Below are 21366 nucleotides of genomic sequence, written 5' to 3' on the forward strand. Positions count from 1 at the left end.
AGGGTCCCAGGTTTGATTCTGGTCAAGGGCACATGCCTGGGTTGTGGGCTTGATCCCCAGTGTGGGACTTGCAGGAGGAAGCTGATCAATGATTCTCTCTCATCATTGATGTTTCTATCTCTCTCTCTCTCCCTTCCTCTCTGAAATCAATAAAAATATATTTTTTTAAAAAATTTTAAGCCAATGGGATTAAGACAAATGAGTGAGTCTGGCTGGTGTGGCCCAGTGGTTGAGAGTCAACCCATGAACCAGGAGGTCATGGTTCGATTCCGGGTCAGGGCACATGCCTGGGTTGCGGGCTCAGTCAGAGAAAGATAAATATCACATGATCTCACTCATTTGTGGATGAAAAAAAACAGATCTAGAGACAGAGAAGCATCAATCAGATGCTCAAACCTCAAATGAAAGGTAGAGGAGGATGGGGGTAAGGAGCAGAGATCAACCAAAGGACTTGCATGCATGCATATAAGCATAAGCAATGGATACCGACAACAGGGGGTGAGGGTGAGGGTGAGGGCAGGACTGAGGGGGTGGGGGGACAATGGAGGAATAAGGACACAGTATATAAAAAAAATTTTTAAGCCAATGGGATTAAGACAAATGAGTGGGCCTGGCCAGTGTGGTCCAGTGGTTGAACGTCAACCCATGAACCAGGAGGTCATGGTTCGATTCCGGGTCAGGGCACATGCCTGGGTTGCGGGCTTGATCCTCAGTGGGGGGCATGCAGGAGACAGCTGATCAATGATTCTCGTCACTGATGTTTCTATCTCTCTCCCTCTCCCTTCCTCTCTAAAATCAATAAAAACATATTTTTTAAAAGACACAAATGAGTGAGAGAGACAAACTGGCTGCCGAGAAGGTAGAAGGGGAGGGTGGGAAGGGTGAGAAGGGCTCCATAGCCCTCGTTAATCTGGCTCCACTGGTGCACAACTTGTGCAATCACAGGCAGGGCCCCCTTTCAGAAGGGCACCACCCTTGTTTAATGCTCTGCTGTCACCAACTTCAGATTCCTTAAAATGTTTGAACAAGGGGCTGCCTCAGTTTCATTTTGCACTGAGCCTCACAAATTATGCACCAGTCCAGGGCGGGGGGATGCTGGCCTCAGCACGAGGAAAGACAGCTCAGGTGCCAGGGCAGGAAGAGGGAATGGAGAGGCAGGGTCAGTGCCAACCAATAGCTCCTTTCTCCGTGAAACAGAAAAAGAGTCAACTGCTATGAACGAGCAAGAGGACAGACGAAGGAAAAGAGGTTGAAATTCATTGTAGAGTGAAAAGATCTTGCAGACTCCACCTTAACCAAGGAATCAACGTTCACATCACCTGTAATAAGACAATTCAATATCATGAAACTCCTATGATACACTAAAAAGGGCACAAGATCACTTCTGTGCTACTTGCTATTCCTGTCAAAGTACAAAATCTCAATGCAATTGCAGGAAACTCAAACTGAGGAACATGCCTCAAAACAGCAGACCAGTAGTCTTGAAAAGTATCAAGGCCATGAAAGAAAAGGAAAGACAGAGGGATTGTCACAGACTGGAGAAGACTACTTGGATACAACGTGAGATTATCCTGAAACAGAAAAAGGACATTGGGGAAAACTAGTGAAATTTAAATAAGGTTTGTCGTGTAGTTAACAGTATTGTATTAATATTAATTTCAATGTTTTGATCAGTGTACTATGACTATGAAAGACAGCAAAATTCAGGGGATCTGGGTAAAGGGTTTATGAGAACTCTGACTCCTTTTTCAATTTTCTGTCTCAAATTATTTCAGTATAAAAAGTTTAAATTTTCATGTGGATGTTTTGTGATTTCTTTAATGTTATCGGTAATTCCAGGGACCTCAATTATCACCTCTGAAGTCTAGCACTGCTGCATCAGACATGTTCCTGCTTCTCTGTCAAGACAAGAATCAGTAACAAAAGAGAAAGGTGATGTTCCCTGTGAAAATTATAACTTTGAACAGGTCATAGAGCTTTAAGTTTATATGATGCTTCCCCCCATCTATTGCATCATTCTGCTTCCCAGCCTCTTAGCAAGGGAGGGAGGCAATAACAGGAACGTCCCTTCAGTTCTCACTCCTCTGCCTGCCCGCTCCCCTGTCTGGAAGGCTATTAAGTGTTTGTGTTAATTAAAGCCTTTAGAAGTGTTGAGCATCTATGAGAGAACCACACGTTACAAAGACGATCAACAGAGCTCCTTTCTCAAGTTTAATTTTAATGTTTTCTGAAAGCTTACAGAGTTGGCAGCAAATCCAGGTCAGATATTGCTTTAGAGACATGAGGTTTTACAAAGAACCTCGGCTGACACATCTGCTTACACCTGGAATAAAACCCACTCCAGGTAGCCATTCTGAATGGGCGAACCTGCCAATCCAGAGCCAAGGGGAGTTGTGCCGCTACTCTGCTGCCACCCAGTGGCATGTGGGTGAAAAAGCACCTCGCCAGAGAACAGAAAGAACAGTTCTCTGTAAAGGGCATTTTCTCTGGATTCCAAAGTCAGGAGGAGGCAAGGCAGAAGTGCGGTCCCTGCCTGCCACAGCACTATGGGGGCAGGTGTGAGCAGATGAGAAGGGATGTATTAAAATAAATTGTGCAATGAAGTGTTGTGTCCACCACAGATTGAGAACTGCTCCAGGGACGAAGTTGAAGCCAAACGATGTTACAGGCACCCAGGGAACAAATCCCAGTGCCAGATTTACCTGCTTTGGGTCGGAGGTAGCAGCGCCAGGAGCTGGAGATTCCAGTTCTATGGTTACAGGCCCATCGTTCTGAATGTGGACTTGCATGTAGGCACCAAATTTGCCATCTGAAAGAGCAATTCAAACAGTTTCAAGAGATGGAGACCCCAGATTACCCATCTATAAAGCACAACTATCTCAGTGTAATCAGAAGCTTGGGGAGCAGGGATGGTCCACCCCACCAGCGGTGGGGTAAATACAAAATAAACAGCAGGGGTACCACACACACCCTACAGTCTTGGCAAGAATGAAAGGACCTGCAAACATGAAGGGTGGGGGAAATGTGGGTTAAAGGACTGAAAAATGGCAGGAGAGTAAACTGGTATAAGCACTTGGAGGGCATTTTGGTGCTGTACGCAGTAAAGTTCAAGGTGAACGAAGCCTACAACCTTGAATTCTTTGGTGAGACTACTCTAGAAACTCCTAAACAAATGGAAACACTCAAAGGTTCATTTTGGCAGTGTTTATAAAAGAAAGAAGTGGGCCAATCTAACGGTCTCCTTGGTGGGGGAATGAATGCATAAACACTACCTCATTCCTCAATGGAATACTGTAAGGCAGCCACATCTGTCAACATGGCAAATCTCAAAAACATAATGCAATCTTTATAAAGGAACTTGTAGAAGGATGCATCATTATATCATTTATATGATACTTCTAAACATCAAAACAAGTTACATTATTTATGGATATATATATCCGTGTGTGTGTGTGTGTGTGTGTGTGTGTATCCAAAAAACATAGGCAGGAAAGACAAATGCAAACACAGGATAGTAACAACATTCATATGGAAGAGAAGGTAGAGGTGGTGGGATTTGAGAGAGATCTGAAATAAATATGACCAACTGGGTAGTGAGTACACAGGTATCCATTTTCCATATGTTTCATAATTTTTAAACAATTTAAATATAAAGGAAAAAAGGTTAGGAGGATCCCTCAAAACCATCTCATAAACATCCCTGTAACTGGCCCACATAGTGTAAGGGAAAAAGAAGGTCCTGTTCCCTCACTGTGGGGTCAAAAGGCCAGTCAACCTACAGACGGCTCCTCAAGGCAGAAAAATGAGGAGATACCTCACTCCTCACAGGATGGGTCTGCCCAGAGCTGGGGGCCACCCATCTCCCCCTGCCTCACGTTCCCTCCTTACCCCACTGAGGCAGCAGAACGATCCTGTTTCCAGAAGATGCACTGTCAAACTGTCCACAGGCTGCCCCAAAAAGAGCACCTCTGTGTGTTCTATTCCCAATTTTCTGTTTTAACACCAAAACCCACTCAATTGTGTCTGATTAACCCCCAAAGGCTGACTTACATTTATAAAGAAAACCAAGAATACGCTTTGAGAGATGTTGTCATAGAATAATCAGAACGTCAACTCCATCCATCCAAGGACCTCTGTTAAGCGCTGAGCCTAAACACTGCTGATGATTCTTAGAGTAGGGAACACACTGTTTTTGACACGTAGGGAGGGTTACTTGCATACCACCTCCGATAAATCAAAAATTAAGAAAAAAGTTGGGTCCACAGAGTAAAGTTAGTATGAGTCCTCAGAAACTGAGAACCGCCAAGAACTCTTGCTCCCACCCACCATTATGGAGCAAAGAGAGTGTATGAGATCAAGTCCACATTTAAGAATCACTCACCATTTTTCCCTCACAGCAACTGTGCCAGGCCCTGTGCTAGAGACTGAAAACGCAGCTCAAAGGCACAGGCAGCCTAACACTCATGAACCCTGTGGTCTAGTGTGAAGAACGAATGGGCACACCGTGATGGTGACATAGTACTGCACACAAGCCATGAGAGGTTCTGGCCCTGAGACCAGGGAAGGGTCAGAGTCCCTGTCTTGGGGGATAGGAAGGGAATCAGAAAGGCTTCTCAGATGAGCCTATAGGGTCCAACACTTAAAGTCAACCAAGACTCAGGCTGGAAAATAGAACAGGCCCAGCCCCTAAATCTGAGGCCTTGAGCAAGCTGCTTAGCCTCCCAATGGATCAGTTTCTCGCCTGCATCACAGGAATAGTAACAAGAGGAAATGCCAGTGAGAACATGCATGGAAGAGCTTGGGACTGAGGCTAGGACACGATGTGTGCAAAATCAGTGTTTGCCTTTATCATGAAAAGTCATGCTCAAGAGGCCTCATACAAACAGAATGACGCTTCCCCAACTGTGGCCCTTTTTTTTTGTTCCTTGAATAAAGAATGCCCTGTTCATGCCCTAGCTGGTTTGGCTCAGTGAATAGAGCGTCGGCCTGCAGACTTAAGAATCCCAGGTTCGATTACGGTCAAAGGCACAAGCCTGGGTTGCGGGCTCGATCCCCAGTGGGGGCCGTGCAGGAGGCAGCCAATCAATGATTCTCTCTCATCATTGATGTTTCTATCTCTCCCTCCCTCTCCCTCCCTCTCTCAAACAAACAAACAAATAAATAAATAAATAATGCCATGGTCATATACTTCTCAAAACCACACTTGTTGAACTCTTCCTTCTAGGATCACGATGTACAGCAGCATGTGACAGGCTCTTAAGACACTGTAAGTAGAAAAACCTATTTAGATCCTTTACTCTGTTAGTTACCACACTCTCTGGGCAGGAAGCCCTTGTTTCACAGGGAGCATCCTGTACAGTGCCAGTGACCCTCTTGGAGAGGCCAAGGGAGAGAAAAGCAGTGAATGGTACACCAGCCCAGGGTGAGTCAGCCTGAAGCCTAGAATGGCTCTGCTCTCAGGTCCTGGGGTCCCTCAGACACCAGACCCGCCACAGCGTGAGGTGGCCTCTGTGAGCCTCTGCCACCGCCACCACAACCGCAGTCTTCACCTCTGATTCCTCCCCACCTAGTATCACTCCTTCAAACGATCCTTAACCTCATGGAAGGCCTTAGAAAAATAGACATGGCAACTGTTGGCTCCTTCAGAGCACAGACAGAAATACTGAAACTGTATTAAAAGCACCCATGCTGTTCTGCATTGCTATAGGCAGGATTACTCTAGTTCCTACCTCCTAGCAGGTTACAATGGCCGCTCAAATCTACAGAGCTTTTGTTTTATCCATGTCAGAGAGCTAAAAAGACATCAGCTGGGAAGGAAACATGTGTTTAATTGCATGCTAAAATTATGGCTACAATGAGTAGCAAAGTTCAGCCTCTGCACTCCCAGGGAAGCTGACGCAGACTCAGGAGGAAAGGAATTATTTCCGACCTTGAATTCCTGTTGCCAGGATATACGGCATATGCTTCACCGTGTTTATCATTCCAAAGCAAGAAATTTATTTTCTTTTCCTGTTTCTCTCCCATTAAGAACAGAGCTATTATCCGAATCTCCATTTGTGCAGACAATAAATCTAAAGGCAGGTTTTAAGAGGTCTTAAAATGGTAACATTTTTTCCAGGCCAGATCAAAGAGTAAAGCCCCCAAGAAAAACGATATTGGCGAGGGAAAATAAAAACATTTGTTTAAAATAATCTTAAAAGACATTCAGAGCTACAAAACTACCTCTGGGCTCCCATGGTGACATAATCAAGTCGTTCTACAGCTACAAGTCCTGGGTTTGTGTGCAGAGCTGGGGGAGAAGCACATGTCAGACACGTCTGTGCCACCTTCCGAGCAGGAGACCCCACTGGAGCCAAACCTGCTGCGTCCTGGTTTCCAGCACAGCCGCCCAAGGCCCTGACCCCAAGCCAGGGCACCCCTTTTACTTACAAAGGCTGACGTCCCATCACTTTGAACAATGCTTTGAACAGTGACCACCCTCAGAAGCCCTGCCCTGCCTCTCATGCCCAGTTTGATCTGGGATGATAGGACAGTCATCTTGGGAGGGGTATAGCCAGGACAGTACACGACCATCACTCCTACTACTGTCCATGGTAGTAGATGGGCAAATAAGAGAAGGGGGTGGGGGACAAAAAGCGCACTGAAAAAGCATGCCATTGGAGAAAAAGTGGGAGGAAAAAGGGCCATGTTCTCAATCTCCAGAGCCTGCCCTGCACGGCTGTGATCAGGTTGGGGCTCACCTATCCTTGGGGATCACACCTGGACACCAGTACTGGACACTGAGCCTCAGGCCAGTCCATCTGAGCACACCCAAAGGCGGCTCCCTCTGCCACCCAGGCTTCCCCTTTGTTCTACTTTCAACCTATCCAGAGCCTGGGCAGGCGAGAAAACAGTGTTACTAATAGAGACCCCAACATCGGTGTACAGGCTGGTAACCAAGAAATCAAGCAAATGTGTGGAACTTGGGGCCTCAAAATAAGCATATGGTGAGGTGAGGGCCATGCAGCTGGAGGAGTCTGGTCTACACACACAGGCCTGCATCATGCCTGGAGCCCTGAAGTCTGACCCTGTCAGGCTGCAGGCACTATGGCAGCTCTGCCCACAAGCACAGAGCTGCCTCAACAGAGGCAGAGTGCTCCTTGAGGGCTGAGCCAATGCAGGGTGCCACCACTGGGGTAAGGAGTCCAAGACAGCAGCCGACACAGCTCCGGGGTCTTCGAAGCAGAGGCAAGGGCTCTGGGAATCAGCAGAGACCAGCAGCTCAAGTAATGGCACTAAGTGACTTGGCTGGGGAAATATTCAGTCATTGGATAAAAGGTATACTTCAAGCCCTTTAGACCCCTGACAGCTAAATTTCTCAGAGAGCGAGGGCCAGGCCCAGGTGGGCAGCATTAGAACCACTGTCCAATTCCATCCACAGTCAGGGCCATGGAGGGAACTGGAAAGGTGGTCCCAGGACCCTTGTGGATTCGTCCCAGGCTCGTCACCCTTCTGGGTGGTCTCTGCTTGGCTCTGCAGTGGTCCAGTTCAGTCCACTCAAGAGAGATGCCTCCTCTGGGCCTCAAGCATCTCAGGCATGGGACTCCGTGGCCAGAAGCACCAGGAGATAAGCCGAGGACAGAGAGTGCCTGCTCACAGGAGAGTGAGGGCACCTGTCACCAAATGGGGCCACCTACTTCCCAACCAGAGAGGGAAAATGAACATTAACATGGTAATGAAGCTAAATTCTCATCTGAGCTGAAATTCTGAGCATGGATTGGGTGCATCCCTTTATGCACAACAAAGAGGCTCAAGGCATGGTTTTCTCTGACTGTCAGCTTTGCTCAGATGTCTTGGCTCTGTCCTTGCCATCGTTCTGCCTGGGATACCTGCACCAGAGGCTACCTGGTCCCTCACTGAGGTGCAAGTGAGCATGTGCAGGGACAATACAGTGTCTGAGGTCCCGAAGGACCTACATGGACTCCTGTGTAGTACAGCAGGACACAGCTAACTCCATCGGGCATGGACACCCCTTTGCCAAGAGCAGCAGAATAAGAAAACAGGGAGGGCAATTTCTGAACTCATCAGGATTTGACTTCAGACTTTAATTCTTTGGACTGGAACACCTCTGTACTTGAATAAGATACAGAATTTAAACTTGACCTATAACTTTTCCCTGGGACTGTGCTAACAGAAGAGGGTTTACATTCAAATTCCATGCATCTCCAGGCTGATGGCATTTTATTATGAGTTCTTATGTATTTTACTAGGGGCTCAGTGCACGAATTCGTGCACCTTGAAAGGAACTGTGGGCCACAAGGCTGTGGTGGGCACAGAGGCGGGTTTCAACCCATCCTCCGCGCCCCAGCCCAGCCCCTCCCACCGCATCCCCCCGGTCCCCTGTCTGCCGGCAGTCCCGCTCCTGCTGCCACCATCGCTCCTACACGCTGACAGCGCTGGCCCTGCTCGCACCCACTGATGGCGCAGAGCAATTAGGGCCAGCACCAGCAGCCGGTGCAAGTGGGGCTGGCGCCGTCAGTGGGTGCAAGCAGCCCAGTGGGTGCAAGCAGCCACTGCTGCCGATTGCACCTCAGGAGCAGAGGGAGATGAAGAAGCCCTGAGGGGCGATCGGGGCCAGCACTGGGCGTCGGCAGTGAGTGCGAGCAACAATTCCAGCGCGGGCAGCGGGTGTGAGCACCTGGTGGGACCACGGCGCACAGGAGCAAAGAATTTTCAGTAACCACCAGAAGCTTGCCCCAATGACAGCGACTGGCGCCCCGCCTTGGTCTGGCACCATGCTCACCTGCTCCACCATCCCACCGCGGCCAACACCCACCATGTTCCGCACTCTGCCACTTGCTGCTAACGCCTGCCATGTTCCGTGCATGCCCCCTGGTGGTCAGCGCATGTCATAGCGACTGGTTATTTGGTTGTTCAGTTGTTCCGCTGTTTGGTCTATTTGCATATTAGTGTTTTATAGTGTACATATATAGATTAGTGGAGTATGCTAAAGTCATCACTTAACCTTGCAGAGCCTCTGGTGTGCTGAGCTGGGCAATGTTCTTGGACACAGTTTGGGACATAGACTAGGGAATAAGTCTTCACTTTGAGAGTACAGTGAACTTGGAGGTGCTTCTCCAGCAGGGTTATGACCTAGTTCAGAGCCTCTGGGGGTAAAAGACAGACAGCAAGAGCAACTTTAAAGATTTCAAAGGTGGGGTGATAGAAGATGGTGGCAGAGTAGCTGGAATTTATACTCACCTCCTCCCAGCCTCGAACTGTAATTACAACTAAAATGTTGAACAATCAACAGCCGTAGTAGCCCCTCTGAGAACCAGCCTGGAGCACTCTGCACCTGACAGCTATAGTAGCCCCTCCAAGAACCAGCCCAGAGAGCCCACTGGAGCAGCTTTAATAGCCCCTCTGAGAACCAGCCGAGAGTGCCCACTGGAGCAGCCTTAATAGCCCCTCTAAGAACAAGCTCAGAGTGCCCACTGGAGCAGCCATAGTAGCCTCTCTGAGAACCAGCCCAGAGAGCCCACTGGAGCAGCCATAGTAGCCCCTCCAGGAACCAGCCCAGAGAGCCCACTGGAGCAGCCATAGTAGCCCCTCCAGGAACTAGCCCGGAGAGCCCACTGGAGCAGCCATAGTAGCCCCTCCGAGAACCAGCCCGGAGTGCCCACTGGAGCAGCCATAGTAGCCCCTCCAAGAACCAGCCCGGAGAGTCCACTGGAGCAGCCATAGTAGCCCCTCCGAGAACCAGCCCAGAGAGCCCACTGGAGCAGCCTTAACAGCCCCTCCAAGAACCAGCCCGGAGTGCCCACTGGAGCAGCCATAGTAGCCCCTCCAGGAACCAGCCCGGAGTGCCCACTAGGACAGCCTTAATAGCCCCTCCGAGAACCAGCCCAGAGTGCCCACTGGAGCAGCCATAGTAGCCCCTCCGAGAACCAACCCGGAGTGCCCACTAGGACAGTCTTAATAGCCCCTCCAAGTGCCACCCAGAGCACCCCTGCAGACACCTGATGGTGCTGGAAAACCTGACCAGCACCGTGACCAAGAAAGGCCACCCAAAGAGCTGTTCTGATATGTTCTACTGAAACAGATAACTCGTGTATTTAAATTAGTCCAGACAATAGAAAACAATTAAAAGTTTTCCACTTCATTCTGTAAGGCTAGTATTACTCTATTACTAAAATAGAACATGAATATAAAAAAAGTATAGGCCAAATTTTCCTTTGAATTCAGATGCAAAAATTCTACAGGAACACTTGGAAAAATTCTTGTAGTTATACATTAGAAGAGCACTATGTGGTAATCGGTGAAGGTTGAATTAGCATGGCTCATGCTTAGGAAATGTATTCACTAGGTTAATACTTAGAGAAAATAACACTAGAGAAAGTCAACTTTCCTTCCTGTTTAAAAATTACAGTAATATTGTGCCCTAGTCAGTTTGACTCAGTGGACAGAGAATCAGCCTGCAGACTGAAGGGTCCTGGGTTTGATTCCTGGTCAGGGCACATGCTCAGGTTGCAGGCTTAGTCCCCAGTAGGGAGTGTGCAGGAGGCAGCTGATCAATGATTCTCTCTCATCATTGATGTTTCTAGCTCTCTCCCTCTCTCTTCCTCTCTGAAGTCAATAAAAATATATTTTTTACAGGACATTGAAAAAAGAGATAGAGTAAGACATAAACAAATGGAAGAACATACCATGTTCATGGATTGGTAGAATCAACATCATTAAAATGTCCATACTAATCAAAGCAATCTATAGATTCAATGCAATCCCCATTAAAATACCAACGGCATATTTCAAAGATCTAGAACAAACTCTCCAAAAATTCATCTGGAATAAAAAAAGACCCCAAATAGCCACAGCAATCCTGAGAAAGAAGAACAAAGTTGGAGGGATCACAATACCAGATATCAAGCTATATTACCAAGCCACTGTTCTCAAAACTGCCTGGTACTGGCACAAGAACAAATATATAGACCAATGGAACAGAACAGAGAATCCAGAAATAGACCCAAGCCATTATGCTCAATTAATATTTGACAAAGGAGCCCTAACCGGTTTAGCTCAGTGGATAGAGCATCAGCCTTCAGACTGAAAGTTCCCAGGTTCGATTCTGGTCAAGGGCATGTACCCTAGTTGCGGGCACATCCCTAATAGAAGGTGTGCAGGAGGCAGCTGATCATTGTTTCTAACTCTCTGTCCCTCTCCCTTCCTCTCTGTAAAATATCAATAAAATATATTTTTAAAAAAATATTTGACAAAGGAGGCAAGAACATATAATGGAGTCAAGACAGTCTCTTCAATAAATGGTGCTGGGAAATTTGGTCAAATACATGCAAAAAAATGAAACTAGATCACCAACTTACACCGTACACAAAAACAAACTCCAAATGGCTAAAGAACTTAAATGTAAGACGGGAAACCATAAAAATCCTATAAGACTCCATAGGCAGCAAAATAGCAGACATATGTCGTAGCAATATCTTTACCGACACAGCGCCTAGGGCAATGGAGACTAAGGAGAAAATAAATAAATGGGACTACATCAAAATAAAAAGCTTCTACACAGCAAAAGAAACCATCAACAAAACAACAAGAAAGCCCACTGCATGGGAGAACATATTTGCCAATGTTATCACCGATAAGGGTTTAATCTCCAACATTTATAGGGAACTCATACAACTTAACAAAAGGAAGATAAACGATCCAATCAAAAAATGGGCAAAAGACCTAAATAGACACTTTTCAAAAGAGGACATTCAGAAAGCCGAAAGACATATGAAAACATGCTCAAAGTCACTAATCATCCAAGAGATGCAAATCAAAACAACGAGGTATTCTCACACCTGTCAGAATGGCTATCATCAACAAATCAACAAACAACAAGTGCTGGAGAGGATGCGGAGAAAAGAGAACACTCCTGCACTGCTGGTGGGACTGCAGACTGATGCAGCCACTATGGAAGACAGTATGGAGTTTCCTCAAAAAGTTAAAAATGGAACTCCCATTTGACCCAGTGATCCCACTTCCAGGACTATATCCCAAGAAACCAGGAATACCAATCAGAAAGGATATATGCATCCCTATGTTCACAGCAGCACAATTTACCATTGCGAAGATCTGGAAACAGCCTAAGTGCCCATCAGCAGATGAATGGATTAGAAAACTGTGGTATATCTACATGATGGAATACTATGCTGCTGTAAAAAGGAAGGAATTCTTACTATTTGCAACAGCATGGATAGAACTGGAGAACATTATGCTAAGTGAAATAAGCCAGTCAATGAAAGAAAAATACCACATGATCTCACTCATTTATGGATAATAAAGACCATTATAAACTGATGAACAAAAATAGATAGAGGCAGAGCAGCCTCGAACAGACTATCAAACTACAGCAGGAAGGCTGGGAAGGGTTGGGGGCGGGAGGGGCGGGGTAAGAGATCAACCGAAGGACTTGTATGCATGCATATAAGCATAACAAATGGACATAAGACACTGTGGGGTAGGGGAGGCCGGAGGAATGTCAAGGGGGGGGAAAAAAGGAGACATATGTAATACTCTTTGTAATACGTTAGGCAATAAAAAAAAAAGAAAGAAAGAAAGAAACCATCAACAAAACAACAAGAAAGCCCACTGCATGGGAGAACATATTTGCCAACGTTATTTCAGATAAGGGTTTAAGCTCCAAAATTTACAGAGAACTCATACAACTTAACAAAAAGATAAACGATCTAATCAAAAAATGGACAAAGGACCTAAGTAGACACTTTTCGAAAGAGGACATACAGAAGGCCGAGAGACATATGAAAACATGCTCAAAGTCACTAATCATCTGAGAGATGCAAATCAAAACAACAATGAGGTACATTCTCACACCTGTCAGAATGGCTATCATAAACAAATTAACAAATGACAAGTGCTGGAGAGGATGGAGAGAAAAAGGAACCCTTGTGCACTGCTGGTGGGAATGCAGACTGGTGCAGCCACTGGGGAAAACAGTATGGAGTTTCCTCAAAAAACTAAAAATGGAACTCCCATTTGACCCAGTAATCCCACTTCTAGGACTATATCCCAAGAAACCAGAAACACCAATCAGAAAGGATATATGCACTCCTATGTTCATAGCAGCACAATTTACAATAGCTAAGATTTGGAAACAACCTAAGTGCCCATCAGCAGATGAGTGGATTAGAAAACTGTGGTACATCTACACAACGGAATACTACACTGCTGTAAAAAAGAAGGAACTTTTACCATTTGTAACAGCATGGATGGAACTGGAGAGCATTATGCTAAGCGAAATAAGCCAGTCAGAGAAAGATAAATATCACATGATCTCACTCATATGTGCAATATAATGATCAAAATAATTTGATGAAGAATAGATCCAGGTCAGCTTCTCAGAGGAGAGGGGCAGTTGGTGTGGCTTCCATTGTTCAGGATTTAAGGCGCCATGAGGGCTCAGAGGTCGAGGTCATGGGGGGCACTTTGGTTCCAGAGGATGCCCAGAAGGAGGGTTCAGGTCCTCTGTGCCACATATCCCATTTGATTTCTATTTGTGTGAAATGGCCTTCCCTTGGGTTAAGTCAGCACCTGATGAATCTTCCTCCAGTGAGGCATTACTGAAAAGAAATCAGGACCTTGCTCCTAATTCTGCTGAACAGGCCGCTATCCTTCCTCTGGTGATAAAAATAAACAATGTGATTGACAATTAGATTGTGGCTCCAGGGACATTTGAAGTGCAAATTGAAGAAGTGCGACAGGTTGGATCATATCAAAAGAGAACAATGACTACAGGACATAATGTGACTGACCTGGTGGTAATCCTAAAGATTTTGCCAACGTTGGAAGCTGTTACTGCCCTTGGGAACAAAGTCGCAGAAAGCCTAAGAGCACAGGATCCTTCTGAAGTTTTGACCATGCTGACCAATGAAACTGGCTTTGAGATCAGTTCTTCTGATGCTACAGTGAAGATTCTCATTACGACCGTGCCACCCAATCCCCGAAAACTGGATCCAGAACTCCCTTTGGACATCGAGGTGTTGCAGAGTGCCTTAGCAGCCATCCGACATGCTCGCTGGTTTGAAGAAAATGCTTCTCAGTCCACAGTTAAAGTTCTCATCAGACTTCTGAAGGACCTGAGGATTCGTTTTCCTGGCTTTGAGCCCCTCACACCCTGGATCCTTGACCTACTAGGGCACTATGCTGTGATGAACAACCCCACCAGACAGCCTTTGGCCCTAAATGTGGCATACAGGTGTTGCTTGCAGATTCTGGCTGCAGGACTGTTCTTGCCAGGGTCAATGGGTATCACAGACCCCTATGAGAGTGGCAACTTCAGAGTACACACAGTCATGACTTTGGGAAAGCAGGACATGGTCTGCTTCACAGCCCGAATCCTCTCACATGGTGGCTTTAGGAAGATCCTTGGCCAGGAGGGTGATGCCAGCTATCTTGCTTCTGAAATATCTACCTGGGATGGAGTGATAGTGACACCTTCAGAAAAGGATTAATGAGAAGCCACCTGAGAAGAAGGAAGGGGAGGAAGAGGAGGAGAATACAGAAGAACCACCTCAAGGAGAGGAGGAGGAAAGCATGGAGGCACAGGAGTGACTGTCCCTTCTCTCCACCCTTTCTTACCCAAGGGGAAGATTGGAGCCTAAGCTAACTGCTCTGGGCTTTATATGGTGGCATTTCTGAGGGATACGGGAGACAGGAAAGAAAATAAAAATAAACTCTACGGCTGAAACCGGTTTGGCTCAGTGGATGGAGCGTCGGCCTGCGGACTGGGGGGTCCCGGGTTCGATTCCGGTCGGGGGCATGTACCTGGGTTGCGGGCACATCCCCAGTAGGAGATGTGCAGGAGGCAGCTGGTCGATGTTTCTCTCTCATCGATGTTTCTAACTGTCTATCTTTCTCCTTCCTCTCTGTAAAAAATCAATAAAATATATTTAAAAAAAAATAAAATAAAAAAAAAAAAAAATAAACTCTACGGAAGGAAATGTCATCCCACTGAATTCTTATATTGACTTAGTAGCCAGAAGTCTCCCATCTCTAGTGAAGCAGGTTACCAACTTTTCTTCAAAATATTGTAGAATCCCCAGCTCCTTGAAACCTCTCTCAACCAGTACTTTGTTGTTGAAATGTCAACTGTTCATGCCTGGAAATTTTTTTTTCCTAAGGAAAAAAAAAAGAACTTCCTAGTAGGAAAAAAAAATAGATCCAGAGACAAATGGGGGGGGGGGGGCGGTTAGAGAGCAACCAAAGGACTTGTATGCATGCATATTAGCATAACCAATGCACACAGATGCTGGGGCGGTGGTGGCTTGCCCAGGGTGGGAATGGCTGGGGGAGGGAGGTCAATCAGGGAAAAAGGAGACATATGTAAAACTTTAGACAATAAATTAAAAAATAACTTATTACAAGAAAAAAAATGACAGTAATATTGTAATAATATGCATGTTGTCATTTGGATACTAGACTTATCAAGGTGATCGCTTTGTAGGTTATATAAATGTCTAATCACTATGTTGTACACCTGAAACTAATATTATATTATATGTCAATTGTAATTGAAAAGTAAAATAAAAATGAAATACTTACTTGGCTATCAAGGAAAGCTCACTTTTTTTAACTTTGAAAAGGCCATGCAGTTGAACTGAGGATGAGAACTGATTTAGTAAAGTGGAGGGCATGGAACCCTCACCAAGGACAGTTATGGTAGTGGGGCGAGGACAAAGGCTGATTGCAGTGCATTTAGGAGAGAATAAGAGGGAGGGAATTAGAGACAGACAGTGAATACAAACTCTCTTTTAGAGAGTCTTTAGTAATGTGAAACAGAGAAATGGGGCGGTAACTGGAAGGGGGGATAACAAAGACTGTCTCTGAGATGGGAGAACTAACAACATGCTTACAAGCTGGTGGGAATGATCCAGGAGAGAAGGAAAATAACTTAGGAGAAGAGAGGATGGAAGGAAGAATGTCCCTGAACAGGAACCAGCACAAGGAATTTGGTGTGACAAGAAGGAAAGCCAGGTCCTGGTGCAGATGCTGGCAGGAAGAGTGGGAGTTCCCTTCTGAGTGCTTCAAAGTGACATAAGATCAATAGCTAAGGTAAGGATGGAGGTTCGGTAGAGAGAATAGAAGAATGAACAAACAGGTCAATTTTTCACAATTTCTGGGCCCACTGTAGGTCATTGTCATGAACAAGAGGTCAGTCAACACAGTGGATGTTTTCTCCAGCCACATTCAGCTCCACGGGCACAAGGTAGTCCAAGGGCTGGCATTAACCAGAGCTGGACTTTTGCCAAGCAATGTCAACACACCAAAAAATGGTCAAGGGATGTGAGGGAATAAAGGAATATGCTAGAGCAGTGGTTCTCAACCTTCCTAATGCCGCGACCCTTTAATACAGCTCCTCATGCTGTGGTGACCCCCGATTTCATTGTTACAAACTGAACATAATTAAAGCATAGTGATTAATCACAAAAACAATATGTAAGTATATATGTGTTTTCTGATGGTCTTAGGCGACCCCCATGAAAGGGTCGTTTGACCCCCAAAGGGGTCGTGACCCACAGCTTGAGAACCCCTGTGCTAGAAGGTGATTATTTTCATGGACCACAGCATTTAGGATTTATAAATTTCGTGCAATGCAAATAAAAGTAACAGATTATTTTCTGGAATTAGACAAGCTGAGTCTAAAATTCATATAAAAAATAATAATTAAGCCCTAGCCAGACCGAAGGGTCCCAGGTTCAATTCCGGTCAAGGGCATATGCCTTGGTTGCGGGTTCAATCCCCAGTAGGGGGTGAGCAGGAGGCAGCCGACCAATGATTCTCTCTCATCATTGATGTTTTTATCTCTCTCTTCCTCTCCCTTCCTCTCTGAAATCAATAAAAACATATTTTTTAAAAAAATAATAATAATAATTAAGAATAGCTAGAAGGATGCCTGGCTGGCATGGCTCAGTGGTTGAGCATCAACCTATGAACCAAAAGGTCACAGTTCAATTCCCAATCAGGGCACATGCCCGGGTTGCAAGCTTGATCCCTAATATGGGGCATGCAGGAGGCAGCCGATCAATGAGTATCTCTCATCATTGATGTTTCTATCTCTCCCTCTCCCTTCCTCTCTGAAATCAATAAAATTTTATATATATATAGAATACCTAGGAGGAGATTCCAAGATGGTGGTGGAGTAAGTGGAAGGAAGCTACACTGACATTCTCCCAGGACTAAACTAGAATTACAACTAAAATGTAGAGAAATCATCCTGAATAACCAACTGAAGACTAACTGGAGAAACCTTTATAACCAAGAACATAAAGAGGATGCCACATCAAGACTGGCAAGGAAGTGCAGAGGCGTGAGAGGGCTGGCTGGGCTCCCACGAGCAACAGCTGAAGTTCCAGGGGGATATCTCAGCTGCAGGACAGTTCCCACTGAGAAGTCTGGGGTCTAAAACTCAAGCCAGGCTCCCCAGGCCAGAGCACCAGAACTGGGAAAGGTACCCACATATCATCTGGCTGTGAAAAGCAGTGGGGTTTCTGTCTGGCAAGGAGAGACAGCTAGAAATGCAGGCATCCTTTTAAAGGGGCCAACATACAAAATTTCATGTGCAGCCACTCACCTTTGGCTCCGGCAGAGGGAGGCAGAGTGGATGAGAGCTGTGTGGGGAGAATCTGAGGTTGGTGGCTCTGGGGAGAGAGCTGAGGAGAGAAGCCTAGATCCCTGTGCTGAGACATTCCCCCAAACTGCAGAGGCCATCTTCCTCACGCAGATGTTCACCATCCAGGCAGCACTGGGTTGGGGGGAAGGGGGATTGCCCCACCCATTGGAAACCCTCTCACCCCACCCTGTGGTGTTTTTGCCCCACCCATTGGAAACCCTCTCACCCCACCCTGTGGTGTTTTTGCCCCACAGAGGTCTACAGCCAGAGGCTCATTAAGGGACTGAGACAAACAATCAGCCTGCAAACAGAGGTGGATCGCTGGGTGCTTTGAGTCTGTGTCTGAGCTGCTTCGGACCCGGGGCTAGGAAAAACAGATATTGGTGGGTAGCTTGGTCCTTTCCAAACACACACAGCTCCAGCAGAGGGAGCCACAAGCTGTGGACTGCTGATAGCTCCAAACGGTTCAGAGAGCCAGTCAAAAACAGCATCTGACATTGGCCTGCACCAGCAACCCCCTGAAGAGGCCCAAATAAACCCAGTGGCCACCATCAGAAAACAACAGAACAAGATCAAAAAACTTCACAAGCAATATATCCACAGAGAGATACTGGCAGGCTCCAAACCCTGCTGAGGTGAATTCTGCTTCCTGTGATAAGTACAGAAGCCTGCACACTGTGTTGGGGGTTGAGCCTCACTGTGAGCCAGCCTGAGGGTCGAGTCCACCCACAAGTGAACCAATAGCAAATAAACTTACACTGTTTCTAAAGTGACCATAGACACCTATTTAGGTGAGAAAGGAGAACTGGTAAAATTCGGTTTATCTTGAATAATCAACTATAGAAATCATGAAAGGCTGGAATTAAAAAACAAAAATGGATAGTTTGCCATTTAGGCAGAGGGGAGGTATAAATTGTCGTCACAGAAATAACGTAGTTCAAGTGTAAGACCAAAAAGACATATGCAGAAATAGATAAGGAAGCTGATAAGCAAATTACTAAAGAGAATAAAAGGACAGAAAATATTCATTGATTTCACCAAAATCAGTCGCATATCTGCATCAAACTTGTGCACAACAACATCAGTGTGTGCCACAGTCTGCCAGCCTTGCCATTTTTTTAATACATTTTTTTGATTTTTTACAGAGAGGAAGGGAGAGAAATAGAGAGTTAGAAACATCGACGAGAGAGAAACATCGATCAGCTGCCTCCTGCACACCCCCTACTGGGCATGTGCCCGCAACCAAGGTACATGCCCTTGACGGGAATCAAACCTGGGACCCTTGAGTCCGCAGGCTGACGCTCTATCCACTGAGCCAAACCAGTTAGGACCAGCCTTGCCATTTATCAGCAATGCAGATGTGATCCCACATTGTGATTTCCTAAATTTACATTAACCACAGTCCTTGCCAAAGCATATAAAACAGGCTTCCACTGAAAGCTCACTCACGCTGCTAAAACGTTTTCAGTAGTGAAAAGAGTAGAAAATTAAACAAATCCACAAAAATTAACACTAACCATGAAGCAAAAACTCCATGTTGTCTCCCCCCTTCTGGCACCTTCTCTCTGCATTATGAACCTGTAGGGGACATGGACATAATGGACACCCCACAAAGTGAACAGAGCTGAACAACCACAAAGCTGCTGCGCTCCTTAAATGTCTTTGCACATTTCTTAAGCTCATGATAGATCAGAACCCACAGAGAACACATAGGCAGCGCTTTTTAATCCCATGACAGCTTCTGATTTGCTGAACAAAGCCGACAGGTGAATGCTTCCTGGGCGCACTACAAATAGCTCAGGGCTGGAACAAGCAGCTTAAGAGCAGAAATCCTTTTTAACTATTCCGTTTTGGTATAATATTTTTTCTAGCTATAAAACCAATGCATGGTCATCAGTCAAATTTGAGAGTGTTTAAGGCCTCCCATTGAACACAGCATTTTCAGCATTTTCCTGAAGGATGAAGATTCCTCGGGGGCTGCAAAGGGCCACATCTGAACCCAGTTTCCTGGACCCACTCAATCAGTCTGGGGGTCCAATAAAGCACCCTCAACCTCTGGCTCATTCTGCAGTAGAGGGGAAAAACTGATGACTTTGTACACTAGATTATTTTCCCCCTAGAGCAATTATTTGAAGAAGAGCCAGAGAAAGATCATCAGCCTGTGGACTGAGGGGTCCCAGGTTCGATTCCGGTCAAGAGCAGATGCCCAGGTTGTGGGCTCGATCCCCAGTAGGGGGCGTGCAGGAGGCAGCCAATCAATGATTCTCTCATCACTGATGTTTCTCTCTCTCTCTCTCCCTTCCTCTCTGAAATCAATAAAAATATATTTAAAAATAAATAAATAAAAATAAGTAAAACATGCTCTACACCAGCGGTTGCCAACCTTTCAGACCTCGTGGACCACCAGAGGTCCGTGGACCACCGGTTGGCGACCACTGCTCCAAAGGTTTCCTTAAACCAGTGGTCGCCAACCTTTCGGACCTCACGGACCAACTGTTGGCAACCACTGCTCTACACATTTTGTTCCACTGAAGACCATCTTACCTAATAATAGACAAACATGCAAATTGATTGTACCTTCGCTACACCTTAAGCCACGCCCACCAGCCAATCAGAGCGACTATATGCAAATTAACCCAACCAAGATGGCGGCCGGCAGCCACGGAGCTGGAGCGAGCAGGAGGCTTGCTTGCTCCAGTGATGGAGGAAGCCAGCCTGCTGCGGCCTGCTCTGAGCTACACTCAAAACAACAAAGTTTCAATTATAGAAGGTAAATAAACCCCAGATACCTGCTTTCAGCAGGCCGTGGCCAAGGAGCTGGAGCGAGCAGGAGGCTTGCTTGCTCCAGTGATGGAGGAAGCCAGCCTGCGCCGGCTCTGAGCTCCACTTAAAAGCAACAAAGTTTCAATTATAGAAGGTAAATAAACCCCAGATACCTGCTTTCAGCAGGCCGTGGCCACAGAGCTGGAGCGAGCAGGAGGCTTGCTTGCCCCTGCGATGGAAGAAGCCAAGCTTCCCGGTGGCTGCTGCCTCCTCTGAAGGCAACAAAGTTTCAATTGTAGAAGGTAAATAAACCCCAGATACCTGCTTCCAGTTGCCATGGCCACGGAGCTGGAGCAAATAAAAAAAAAAAAAAAAAAAGGAAAGGCTGGGAGCTTCAGTCGCCAGGGGACTTGGTCAGTCTGAAAACAGCCATCAGCCCCTCACCCAGGCTGGCCAGGCACCCCAGTGGGGACCTCCACCCTGAAGAGGGTTTGGGCAGCCTGAAAACAGCCATCAGCCCCTCACCCAGGCTGGCCAGGCACCCCAGTGGGGACCCCCACCCTGAAGGGGGTTTGGGCAGCCTGAAAACAGCCATTAGCCCCTCACCCAGGCTGGCCAGGCACCCCAGTGGGACCCCCACCCTGATCCAGGACACCCTTCAGGGCAAACCAGTTGGCCCCCACCTGTGCACCAGGCCTCTATTCTATATAATAAAAGGGTAATATGCAAATTGACCCTAACAGCAGAACGACTGGGAATGACTGGTCACTATGACACACACTGACCACCAGGGGGCAGATGCTCAATGCAGGAGCTGCCCCCTGGTGGTCAGTGCGCTCCCACAGGGAGAGCTCTGCTCAGCCACAAGCCAGGCTGATGGCTGCCAGTACAGTGGTGGTGGTGGGAGCCTCTCCCGCCTCCTCAGCAGCGCTAAGGAT

General features: G+C 46.5%; 1 protein-coding gene and 1 pseudogene across 1 annotated transcript in view; one reads left to right on the plus strand and one right to left on the minus strand.

Annotated features, from left to right (window-relative positions):
- Positions 1-21366, minus strand: part of DTD1 (D-aminoacyl-tRNA deacylase 1) — a 151362-nt gene that overhangs the window by 113335 nt on the left and 16661 nt on the right. Inside the window, exon 4 of the mRNA XM_070419857.1 lies at positions 2703-2809. Coding sequence (XP_070275958.1) covers positions 2703-2809 — 107 coding nt within the window. The remainder of the gene's footprint in view (positions 1-2702; positions 2810-21366) is intronic.
- On the plus strand, positions 13545-14607 carry LOC139014464 (interleukin enhancer-binding factor 2 pseudogene; annotated as a pseudogene).

The sequence above is a fragment of the Myotis yumanensis genome, unplaced genomic scaffold (genome assembly GCF_028538775.1).
Source record: "Myotis yumanensis isolate MYYU_CA2020_CCGP unplaced genomic scaffold, mMyoYum1.0.hap1 SCAF_7, whole genome shotgun sequence".
Lineage (NCBI taxonomy): Eukaryota > Metazoa > Chordata > Mammalia > Chiroptera > Vespertilionidae > Myotis > Myotis yumanensis.